Genomic DNA, 12,907 nt, shown 5'->3' with positions numbered 1-12,907 from the left:
TCAAAAAGAAAATAAGTCGATCACATATAACACCAGACACCCTAATCATCAACAAAAATATGAAGAGTTATCTTAATCAATATCAAAAGAATTTTTCATCTTAAATATTACTTATCAGATTTTTCAAAATCTTTACATCTACTAAAATGAAAAATAAAAAGGCTTAACATAAAGAAAAGAGTGAAAGGATCAATTTTCAACAAGTATAGGTAAAAGAAAAAAGATCTACTTTGTTCCGTCCAACACTCAATAAGGCAAGAGGAGAAAAAAAACGATTCCCGGTGGGTAAAATTGTAATTGACATAAATCAGGGGATGATGTAGTAAATCGTGTTGTTCAATTAGGGCATGCTTCAAGTAGGCTCTGAACCCAACCAACCAAACCACACCTTCGTTGTTTAGTGCAGCCACTCCAAACTCGAATTCTCGGCTCCACACAGCAACGTTCAGAATCAAAACCTATCCATTTCCAATCGCTTATTCTCCACAATCTAACCTCTGCTCTTGAATTCGCCACCACAATCTCAGCCACAAACTACCCTCTCCGTTCAGAATCTCTCGCTGTCAGAAGATGTCGGGCGGTTTCTTTCGAGTAGGTTTATCGCAAACTGTTGAATTTGTAATTTCAATTATCATTTTCCTTTTGAATTGAACCGAAGCTAGGTTAGGTTATCTCATCATTTCTCAGATCTTCGATGTTATAATCCTTAGGGTGACTTTAATTTGATGAAAATAAAGTTACTGTATATTATGAATATTCTAAAAAATATATGTATTATTTAGGGTTCAAAATTTTGAATATTTTTTGCTTGATAAACTGTTTCACCTCTGCATGTACTGTAACTGTATCGATTGTCTAACACAAACTGAATAATAAAGTTGTGTTGTAATTCAAAGTGGATCAATGGCACTCTATTTTTGTGGCCTGTTTTTGAATTTCTTATATCCATAATTGCAACAAGTCAATTAGCTTATGCTATGCATTTTTAATTTTGGATTTAGGGTACATCTGCGGATCAAGACACCCGATTTTCAAACAAGCAAGCAAAGCTGCTTAAATCGCAGAAGTTTGCACCGGAATTGGAGCATCTGGTTTGTTTCCTTGAGTAAACAGATTGATTGGTTTTTAGGGAATTTTTTTTTCCAACTGTTTTAGCTATCTGGAATTATAGGCATTATGGTGTATAAGAGCTTGATATATTTATATAGGTTTTTAGTTAGTCACGCTGCCTTCCTCTCTGCTTCTTTTTGTTTCAATGTGGGCCATGCTTGAAAAATGATTTGTAGGTTGACATGACGAAGGTGAATATGGATGTAATGAGGCCTTGGATCACCAGAAAAGTGACTGAGCTTCTTGGGTTTGAAGATGAAGTGCTTATTAACTTCATACACGGTCTTCTGGATGCGAAGGTAATTTATTGTTTTTGAATTAATTTGGTTATACGGTAATATTGGAATTCATGCTGCTTTCAGCATTCTTTAATTGATTGTCTAGATCTAAACATTAGTTTGTTTCATTATTATTAAATTGGATTTGTTGAGATCTATATTCCATATTACTTTATTCTTAACATCTATTTGCTTTTAGGCTGAGTTGTAACTTTGCCGCCTTTTCCTCTAAATGAACTATCATTGATTTACATGCACGTTTTGATAATGCAATGCTTTGATTTTTATCTTCTCGCCACATTCCGGTTGTTATGATGCAGAAAGTGAACGGGAAGGAAGTTCAAATACAAATTACTGGATTCATGGAAAAGAACACTGGCAAGTTCATGAAAGAGCTTTGGACACTTCTTCTTAGTGCACAGAAAAATGCCAGTGGTGTTCCTCAGCAATTCTTGGATGCTAAAGAAGAAGAACTCCAGAAAAAAAAGGTTATTGACTCTCGATTTACCATTCATTGGGTATAAAAATACCTTTTATCCTTATGTTTTTTTGAGGATGTCTAAATAAATTTGTTTCCTGTGAACGGATTAGGCTGAAAATGATAGGATATCAAGTGAAATTCAGAGGAAGAAAGATAAGGAAAGTAAAGAGATCATGGAGGAGAGGCTGAAGAAACTGGTAATACTATTTGTTCGTTGCTGGATTACATCTTATAGGGCTGAGTTTTTGGTTTTAACTTCCGTTTGTGCTTTCATGGCGTTCAGCTAGCTTCTGCAATTATTTGGGTTCATGTCCTTTACCTCAAACTACTGTAGGACGGAGGATTAGATGCAAAGGATAATGATACTGCTTCAGACCCAACTTTGAAGCTTAGGGACTCGGGGAACTATGTTCAGGATGGGAAAGAAACTGACAAGAGGAATGGTGTCAGAGTAAGAAACAGGTAAAATAGGTCAATCCTTATTTTTTATCATTATGTGACGATGTTTGTCTCCTTTGCATTTTCTACTTAGTTTCAGTGGGGTCCAACTTCAATATATAAGTTAAACTAAGTTTTTAGTTTCTTAAAGTGGGTGGACTTGTGTTATGCTTTTATAAAGTTAGACTTGGTGGAAATAGCTAGGCATCATTCTAGCTGTGGACCTAGAATCCTAACATTACATGCATAACTAAAAATGTTAGTTGTAACTCACTTTGGCCATCTGGTAGGTATTATATCAACTAAACTAACAAAGAAAGGTTTGTAGAACCTTCCTCAGCAAGGTTGTGAAGGTCGGTATTTTGCATAAGATCGGGAGGGGATTATAAGATCGTAAAACATAAGATCATAGCTAAGATCGGAAGATCCTATCCAGTTATTTTCGTAAGATCGCGAAGGGGTTGTAAGATCGTAAAACATAAGATCGTAACAAAAATCGTAGGATCCTACTAAAATAAGAAAATAATTCTATTTATTTGAAGTATTTTTACATGGTATTTCGGATGACAAGTGTATTCGTAGGAAAATGACCCCTTTTCAGATTCTTTGTTAGACATTAAAGACATCTATTTTATTACTTGGTTTATCATAATCCCATACAACCGAGATGATTATTCTTTAAACCTAAAAAGTAAAACTTTCGTAATTTCAAAAGGCATGTATTCATCCCGCACAACAATAGCTGTTGTGCCTTTGTATCTTGTCATCCTTCTCGACTTGTGATGGCGGTGATAGGAAAACGGCGATCATGGTCGGAACTGGCCAAGATCACAAAATCAATGATTTTACGTTTTTTTTCACAATTTGGCTGCTACAGACGATTTTACTTGAGATCGAGATTGTTGGGGGTTAGTGAGATCGCCAAATTGCAAGATTTTATGATCGAGATCTTGACATCCATGTTCCTAAGACCCCGCATGAAATCCTTCAAGTGCTGAGTGCTGCTAACTTTCTTTGACAACCATAGAATGTCTAAGCATCAGGAAAATTACGGGAAATTTGTGAATTGCTTGCATTATGAAGTCATTTGAATTCTGTTATTGCTTCATATTTGATATTTTGAGCATTGTAATAAATGTGGGAATAACCTCTGTTCAGTTTTCAAGTGATACCATAAGCAGTTATTTTCAATTTTCTTTTAGCTTAATCTCTATTATTATTTTGTTGTTGGTTTGGTGTTTGAGCAGAGAGTATCTTGGGGAACTTGGCTCTGCACCTAAAACTTGTTATTTGAGTTCTGGAGTACTAATTTGCTTTCACTCTCTTCTGTTAAATCTAGGTCCTCACATTCTCCTGCAGTTTCCACCTCGCCTTATCGGTACCACCATTTAATAATATAATACTATCCAACATATTTTCCATCTTTTATATTGGATTGAAATGCTATAAATGGGGTATTTGATATCTTTGACAGAGGCTCACCTTCAAGGGCAAACAGTAAATCATTTTCAAATTCCCGAAGTTATTCAAGGTATCACTTGAAAACTTTGTTTCCTTTGGCTTGATTTGTTCAGTGGCTTTGGCCATTAATTAGTAATTTGATGGGTATTAGATGTTCAACTTGGTCATCCAACAGGTCTTTATTTTGTTCCCCCCTTGCCCCTTGTAGCCTTTATTAATGAGTAATATATTGCATATTCGATTTATATTTGGATTTTTCATTTTGAATTAATGGGTCTATTTTGTTTACATGTCAAGGAGTATATCCAGATCACCAAAGGCTCGTGGACGTTCAGTTTCTTCTGAAAGGATACAGCGTTCTTCGCGACGCCAGTCTATTTCTCCCCGAAGGCGTTCTCCACAACGATCTCCCCTTAGGAGGCCATCTTATTCAAGGAGAAGATCTAGATCTAGATCAGACTCCAAATCTTCTTCTCCTATAAGACGAGGAATGCATTCTCCATTTCGTCGACGCAGATCACCCTCTCCGGTACGACGACGCAGATCACCCTCTCCAGTACGACGACGCAGGTCACCCTCTCCAGTACGGCGACGCAGATCACCTTCTCCAGTACGACGACGCAGATCACCCTCTCCAGTACGAAGACGCAGATCACCACCCTCTCCAGTACGAAGACGCAGATCTCCACCCTCTCCAGTACGTCGGCGCAGATCACCTTATCCTGCGCGGCGGCGCAGATCTCCTTCTCCTGTACAACGACGCAGATCTCCCTCTCCTGCACAACGACGCAGATCTCCCTCTCCTATGCGGCGACCACGTCGATCACCTTCTCCAATGCACCTACGTAGGTCCCCATTGCCTATTAGGCGGAGGTCACCCTCACCCATGCAACAGAGATCTCCTAACATGCGGCGTAGATCACCTTCACCAGTACGCCGATTGCCACCAAGCCGTGGTCAAAGGTCAAGCTCTCCAATGCATTCCCCTGAAATGCAAAGGCTTGATAGTCGAATCCCACGACGCGGGTCTCCATCTCCCTTGCGGTATAGATCACCTGTTTCTAGTAAGAAAAGACCTACAAGTGCCTCCCCTAAGAGTTCTCCTCAAGATGACTGGAGTTCTCAGTCTCCTGTTCGTGCATCTCCATCTCCAGTCAAGAGAACATTACCAAGAGATCAAAGAAGTCCTGTGCAGTCTTCTATGGGAAGAGTCAGGTATAGTGACACTTGAGGGAAGGCTCAAATTAGTTTGTTTTTTCTTTGGCGTGCATGCTTTTAATGTGATTAAAGCTTTTAAAAAGAAATATTTCAAAATTTACTCTTAATCAATTTTGAAGTGGGCTTATAGTTTAAAAACCAGAATGGCTCTACTCCATATCCTGTATGGAGCTGTGAAGTTTGCAGAATGATATTTTAAATAAGGTTTGTTCTTGCAAGGAAATTTATAAAATATTTGGGGATGCCCATGTCGCAGGATGCAAAAAAAATTATCACCGGAAGTTTATCAATCATCAAGCCCTTTGCGGTCTATACATACAGATAAAAATGGCAGAGCTTCGGGCTATAAATCACAAGATTCAATGTCCACACCAGATAAGTCTCCAGTTCGATCAATATCACCACAAGCAATAAGTAAGACTAGCAGTAAAAATAGAAGGTAGTTTTCCATGAATTCTTGTACAAAACCTTTATCTGCTCATGGTTGCCTGTGTGCAGCAGTTAGCTTATGCATATTAATTTGGCTTTTGAAAATGTTCAGTCCACATGAAATCCGTCTGAGGCCAACAAGAGAGAAGTTGATTAATGAAGGAAGCTTGAGTCCCCCAAAGAAGCCAACAAACCACAAACCTAGTGATGACATCCCACGGACAAGTGAAGGAACAGAAGAAGCATATTATTCTAGGTTTGGATATGAATTGGATAACTTTTATTTACTTCTCTTAAATGTGAGAAATGTTGATCACTGGAATTGATTTGTTTATTGTTTTGCTCACTTTTTCTCTCCTTTTCTTTTTCCCATCTCTCCTGTAGAGAGCTTAGAGATCCCAAATCAAATTTGTCTGAAAAGAAATCAAGACGCTCCCCGGTTAGTAAAAGAATAGGTTCACCTGCAAAATTTAATGACGCGGATGAGTTTAATCCTGAAAGGGCAGCTAGTCATCTGGCTTCTGAGTATATTCATTATGATAGCAATGAAAGGAGTAAGAAAGGCCAGGATATTAAATGGTAATATGATTAACTTTCTGCACTTGCTCTAAGTAATATGAATGACCGTATGCAGTACATCTCTGATTATTGTAAGCTCTTTTGGCAGTGATAAATCCTCTGGCAAGGGAGGTGAGTCTCCTGGTCATCAGAAGTCACCGATGAGCAAAGAATTTTTTTCTAGCAAGAAGCCTCATGATTCTTATGGTGCAGAAATAAAAAAAACTGATGACAGGGATCAATCCAACTTAAAATATGCCAAAAGTAGTGATCAGCACCACAAACCAGAAGTCACTCAAGATTTAGTTGGAAAAGTTGACCTGGTCAATCAGAGTGCTTCTTATGATTCTGAAGAAAGTGGTAAGCATAGAAGGGATGGAAAGGATAGGAGAAAACATAAAAGGTCAGAGAAAAAAGACGCCTCTTCCGAAGAGAATGACAGTAATGATTCTGAGTTAGAGGACAGGAAAGAGGCCAAGAGGAGGAAAAAGGAGGAGAAGAAGAAGCTGCGAAAAGAGGAGAAGCACCGAAAGCGGGAAGAAAGACGACGGAAAAAGGAAGAGCGGCATGCTGGAAAGCTGAAAATGAAAAGTAAAACAGAGACTATTTCAGAAGATGAGGAAGCTGAACGAAGGGATGGTCATCAAAGTGATGATGAAGAAGCACCCTATGATCCAAAGAAGCTTGAGATCGAGCTACGAAATAAGGCTCTTGAAACCCTCAAAGCAAAGAGGGGCATGAATAATTAATGCTACACTTCTGCATTTTAAGTTGTTTTATGCATTAAAAACTTCTCCAGAAATATCTTCTTTGCTTCTTTAAACACATGGTTTATGTTACTTGTTTTTTGGTAAATGTTTGATGTGGTCTATCTTTAATGCTGGCAGCTGAATTGGATAAATGAGGATTTTCTGAGCAAATCTATTGAGTAGAACTCTATGCAGACATTCTTCTATATTTACTGGTAATACTTGTCTCCCCTTTGTTGGGAATTTTGCATTTTTATGGTGGTGCATTTTTCTATTTCCTTTTATTGTTTTGAGGGCTATCTTGGTTTATGTTTTCTTGTTTGCTTTTATTTTTTTCCTTAAGTTTTTGAGGTGGTTGCTGGCATTTAGTTTCTTATTTGGAGTAGATTGGCCCGAAGGTCTTGTGATATATTATTAATCATGAGGTTGATACTAAATTAGCTTTCTGGTCAATTGTTAGATGAATTTATGTCAACTCTAGATGACCTGGTGAGCAGAACATGTGCAGACTTATATTTTGAACTTCAAATCAGGTGAAGTTTTATGTTTATGGAATTCTCCAAGTTGGCCCATTGAGTTGATGCAGCCGTATGTATTGTACAGATGTGTTGTCATATATGTACATTGGTTGTGTGCTAGAATACTACATATATTATTTTTATAATTCTAGTGTGGTTATCTTATCTACTTGTTGCTTTGCAGAGCAATTATTTAGTTATGATATTCATGCTTATTTGCACTTTTTTCTTCATTGTACATGCTTATGCTGTTGTTGCACTTTGCACTTATATTTTTAGAGTTTGCCCTTTTCTGCAATGTCTTCATTAGTTCGATACGACATTTTTTTTCAGATAATTGAAGGACTTGATTTTATGCATTTTCCCAGATTCGTAAGACTATATGATTCATTATGTTGCTGCGATTATACATGAGATTTTGTAACCATACTTCATTTGATGATTATTGGCATTTAATAAAGTGAAAGTGAGTGAGTAATAAGAAAGATGCATTTTATATATTAAATTAGATTCTGTCTCTTTTTGAAGTGAATTGTTTTTTAGAGGAAATCGTATGGAATTGTAAACATTGGTTGAAAAGATTAGATTTTAGTTCAATGTTTCATCTATGTGTCCAATGTGGCTGTATTTTGTTTTACTGTTTTCAACAGTTTTTTTTTTTTTAAATTAAATCCTCTTTTTCTTTAACCGTGCCACAAAAAACCTGGTGTATTGTTTGTCCGCCTACAGCTTACCCAATTTGTAGATAGATTGCTCCAATACACAAATAGAACGCTAATAACTAAAGATATTTTAGCAATCTATTCCGATCACTCACCATAATCATAACTGTTATGTAATATCAGGTTTGTTGTAGAGGGTACAAACTGGATGATTTTATGGGCTTAATATTGTAGTTTTTTTGGATTAATTTTACAGCTTTGGTACATCGGGTTAGATCAAAAAATAGGATGAGAATAATTGTATACAATGAGTGAAAGAAGAATCCCGTGGATGCAAGAAGGATAAGAGATTTGATCATAACCCTGAAATTTATAGTGAAACAAGAAATGTTCAATGTTATTATTGCTTATATGCATGTTAAGTTAGGTTAGCAGAACACTTTAAAAAAAAGTATTGGGAGGATCTAGAGGAGTGGATCTAAATGGACATAAGTAATGCTTATATAAATGTTAAGTTAGGTTAGCAGAACACTTTAAAAAAAAGGTATTGGGAGGATCTAGAGGAGTGGATCTAAATGGACATAAGTAAAAGTTTTGGGAGGATCTAGAGGAGTGGGTCCAAATGGAAAAATAGGGAGTGTATCAAGAGGTTTTAAAGGAGTTTTGAAAAATAGGGAGTGTATCAAGAGGTTTTAAAGGAGTTTTGAAAAATAGGGAGTGTATCAAGAGGTTTTAAAGGAGTTTTGTAAATCCATTTTAGATTTTTTTGACAAATTTTGATCTTACTAAAGGAAAATAAAGGAGCATTTTATCACTTGTAAATATAGGATGACATGTTTTAATTAAGATATACTTATTGTTGGTGGTTGAATCTAATTCAACCTTATAAAATCGGCTAGTAGGGTAAAGATTGTTTCCACTTATAAGCACATGTTCAGGCCATATATTATCTGATGTGAGATTTTTAACACACCCCCTCACAGCCAGGACTAGACAACTGGAGCGTGGAAATAAATAATGGGTGGCCTGATAGCGAAAATCTGATAGTAGGTGGTCCACCCGATCTTAAACGCGGCTTTGATACCATGTTAAAAAAATGTAGTTGGACCTAATTCAATCCTACAAAACCGATTAGTAGGGTGAACATTGCCCTCACTTATAAGCACATGTTCAGGTCATATATTGTACGATGTGAGACTCTTAACACTTATTAAGAAATTAGATAGGAGGATTTGTTTGGATGATAAATTTATACACAGAAACTTGACTGCTCAACCTATAGTATTGATTTTTGGATATGGGAGTTGAAAAAAAGTGAAGAAAACTAGCCAAAAGGGGGCTCTGGATGAAATGGTGGCAGATAAAGGGTAAAAAATAAAGAATTTTTCAACACAAAATTTTTGAAAGAGGTTTCAGGCAACCACAAGAAAATGTAAATGATACCAGGAATAAGTTGACACGAGATTAGAAAAGTTGTAAAAAAGATGTTGGAAGAATCAAAAGGCTTTGGACTTAAGGGGTAAAAATTGTGATGGTATAATGAAAGTGTTAAGGACTAAAGTGACAATAAAAAAGAAATGTTTTAAAGAATGATCTTCTGCAAAAATGCTAAAACTTGAAAAAATTACGAGAACACTAAAAAGAGAAAAAAGAGATAGCGAGTGAAGTAAGAATTTAAGCTTTTTTTCGAATTATATCAATTTTTATGTACTAAAGAGGAAGAAAAATTTGTAAATAGGTTTGTTAAGTGAAGTGAATGAAAGACAAGAGATTTGTATCAATTATAGTGTGTTAAAGATGAAGACAAAATTTTAGTATAGAAAAAAGATAAAAAAAGATTGATGAAAAATATTATTTCTACAATTATAAAGAGATGATATCTCGCTAGACTCCAACAAGCTGGACATTAGAGAAAAAGGTCGAAGATATATGCAAAATCGTCAGATTAAAAAAGGACAAGTAAAACAAGGTGGATGGGTCAGACAACATACTGATCAAAGTGTGGAAAATTATTAGAGATTGAGGTATTGAGCGACTCATCAAATTTGTTAAACAAATTTATGAGGTTAAAGCAAATATTCGATAAATGGAGAAGAAACACCTTAATAAGAGTAAAAGGGATAACAAAGTTGTGAAAATTATAGGGGGATTGAATTTATGAGTTATACCATGAAGTTATGAAAAAGTGATTAATTAAAGATTAAGAAAATAAACTCAGGTTATAAATAATTAATTTGGTTTTATGTTGGAGACCGGAGAGGTTGACCATGAAAACAATCTATTTACAATGATGTGTAAGGGAAATGTATAATATGGATAAACATGATTTGCAAGTATAGTACTTAGAGAGGTCATGTTGAAAAATTTAAAGAAGCGAGTTACAATTGTTTATATTCGAACTACCGAAGATATGTATGAGGAATCTCCATTAGTGTGCAGACACATGACAACGAGACAAATAATTTTTTTTATAGTAATATGATTTACCTTTTTACTTTTGTTTTAGATGTACTTACAAAACACACTCTAGAGTTAACATTAAAATATATACTTTTTTGTAGATGATATAGTTCTACTTGAATAATCGAAAAAGAATTTCAATGAGAGGTTAAACAGAGACAAGCCAGATAAGTGCACGACTTTCGCCTAAAAAGAAGTAAGATATAATGTACGGTAATTTTCACAAAAGGAGGAGAGTTTATAATCTATAGGTGAAACTTAGGGATCATACCTTATCACAAGTTACATGATTTAAATATCTTGGATTCATAGTACAAAATGATGGAGAAATATAAGGGGACATAAACCATCAAATTTAACCTAGGTGGTTGAAATGGACGATTACTATGTACACGAAAGTACTACTCAGACTGAATGGAATTTTTTATTGGATAAGAGTAAGATCGACGATATTGTACAAGACAATATGTTGGGAGTTTGAGAACCAACATGAAAATAAACCTGTAGTACTCATGTGGATGTCATGTTATATGTGTGGCAAGATTATCCGAGATAAGATTAGAAATGACAATATTATAGAGAATGTTGAGAGAATGTCTGTAGTAGAATAGATAATAGAAAATATACTTAGGTGGTTTGAACATGTAGAGAGAAAATTTGTAAATTTTGTTGTAAAAAGAGTAGATAAGATGAAGAGTAGTTAACCAACTAGAGTTAGATGAAGACATAGAAAAGTTATAAGAGAAACTATTAAAAAAATCTTAAGATTAATGAGTTAAATAGAAATATGGTCTTTAAATAGATTATTATGGCACAATTTAATTCATGTAGCCGACTCCACTTGGTGAGATAAAATTTAAGTTTTGTTGCTATTGTTGTAATATTTTAGTTTTTAACAATTGATAGAACAAAAGCATTAACATGGACCTTTTCTCATCGTTTATGCCACTAACTGGCCAAACCATTATGGTCTTTTTAAGATGGAGATTTTGAAGATTAGAAATTAAAAGTTGGGAATTTCTTAATGCATCATATGTATTAGTAGCACACTTCGTAAAAATACAATAACACCCTTAAATTTCAAAAATGTATCTTCGGACGCATCATAAAATACATCAAATCACGCGTAAGTGAACCGCACTTTTATTTTGAAAAAAAAAATCCAGAAATATATCTCCGGATCCAGAAATACATTTCTGAAATATTTCTTTCCATTACTCAAGTATTGTTTATCCTTCTCATTTTATAGCAGAAATGCATTGGTGAAATAATTATTTATGGGTGCGTTTGATTTGCAAAATATGAAGTACTGGACAGAACAATACTAGACAGTACAGAACAGTACAAGACAGATTTTTGTATTGTACTGTGTTTGATGGTTACTGGACTGGACAACTATTTTTTCGATTTTGCTTGATATGTCTATGCACCAGACAATATAATATAATTTCTAATATAATATTATTTATTGATATATAAAATATAATATTTATGAATCAAAATATTAAATAATGAGGAAAAAAGATGAAGAAATAGTTTTTTTACTCTACATTGTTTAATATGTTCATGCAGCAGACAAAAGAATATAATTTCTTATATAATATTTTTTATTAATATTTTTGAATCAAAATATTAAATAATGAGAAGAGAAAAAAAATTAATTGAGATTTTTTTCTCTACTTTATTTGATATGTCAATGAACCGAATAAAAACAGTATAATTTTTATTATAACATTTTTTTGATATATATAATATTAATATTATATTTATGAATTAAAATATTAAATAATAAGAAAGAGAGTAAAAAATAATATTTTGATATTTTTTTGATAATTAGTGTGTTTGGGATAAAAAGTTGTCCCATGGTTTAGTGGGGGACAAGAAATTATAGTTTTGTCCAGTACCTTACCATATTTTTTGTCCAGTACCATGATTAATTTTTGCATCAAACAAAGTACAAAAAATGTTGTCCTGTCCAGTACCTCGTTTTTTAGCAAATCAAACGTACCCTATGGGTTTCATGTTTTGATTTTCTCTATCTATTTTAAAATTGTTATTAAATATATTCTTCCGTGATGGAAGTTTTCATAATTTGGTTGATTGTGAAAGTGTAAAATTCTCTAGTGTTTAATAGTTGAAACTTGAAAAGAGCTAATAAAGATAAAATAGTACATTGAGGTAAAGAAAAGAAATATTCTGAAAATGTATTCTCAAACAATTTTATTTTTTACAAAATTATGCATGTATTTGGTGTATTTTATGGTGCGTGTGAAAACACATTTCTGAAATATAAAGGACATTTTCAGATTTTGATAAGGTGCTTTTCCACCACTTATAGTGTACTAAGAAATTCTCCTATAATTTTGTGAGTCATCATAATTTTTTCATTTGACATGACTGATTGACCATTCTTAGTCTATAATGATGCAAAAAATAATTAAATTTTAGTGATCCACAATTGAAGAGTTATGAGATTCTTTAGTCCAATAAATATTCACCTGACTCTTGTTTCTTAAGGAAAGTTAATCATTCGATCAACCCCACC

General features: G+C 34.3%; 1 protein-coding gene across 1 annotated transcript; it reads left to right on the top strand.

The window, feature by feature from the left end:
- The first annotated feature begins 279 nt into the window (after positions 1-279).
- On the top strand, positions 280-6,874 carry LOC131602021 (uncharacterized). The gene is made up of 13 exons (XM_058873965.1): positions 280-591; positions 1,002-1,091; positions 1,287-1,409; positions 1,709-1,876; positions 1,980-2,066; positions 2,204-2,331; positions 3,647-3,685; positions 3,782-3,838; positions 4,066-4,983; positions 5,243-5,425; positions 5,528-5,671; positions 5,800-5,994; positions 6,083-6,874. The coding sequence occupies exons 1-13, from the start codon at positions 571-573 to the stop codon at positions 6,720-6,722; spliced, it is 2,793 nt and encodes a 930-aa protein (XP_058729948.1). The 5' UTR covers positions 280-570; the 3' UTR covers positions 6,723-6,874.
- Positions 6,875-12,907: the final 6,033 nt, after the last annotated feature.

Source organism: Vicia villosa, linkage group LG5 (genome assembly GCF_029867415.1).
Source record: "Vicia villosa cultivar HV-30 ecotype Madison, WI linkage group LG5, Vvil1.0, whole genome shotgun sequence".
Lineage (NCBI taxonomy): Eukaryota > Viridiplantae > Streptophyta > Magnoliopsida > Fabales > Fabaceae > Vicia > Vicia villosa.
Note: the sequence above shows the minus strand (reverse complement) of the source record. Positions and strands in the feature narration are given on the sequence as shown.

What these genes read in the sequence shown, in the direction of transcription:
- LOC131602021 (XM_058873965.1), top strand. Translation starts at nt 571, where the DNA reads ATGTCGGGCGGTTTCTTTCGA. An exon ending in TGTCGGGCGGTTTCTTTCGA is followed by an intron (nt 592 to 1,001) that starts GTAGGTTTATCG and finishes TTTTGGATTTAG; the next exon opens with GGTACATCTGCGGATCAAGA. An exon ending in AGGAGAGGCTGAAGAAACTG is followed by an intron (nt 2,067 to 2,203) that starts GTAATACTATTT and finishes AAACTACTGTAG; the next exon opens with GACGGAGGATTAGATGCAAA.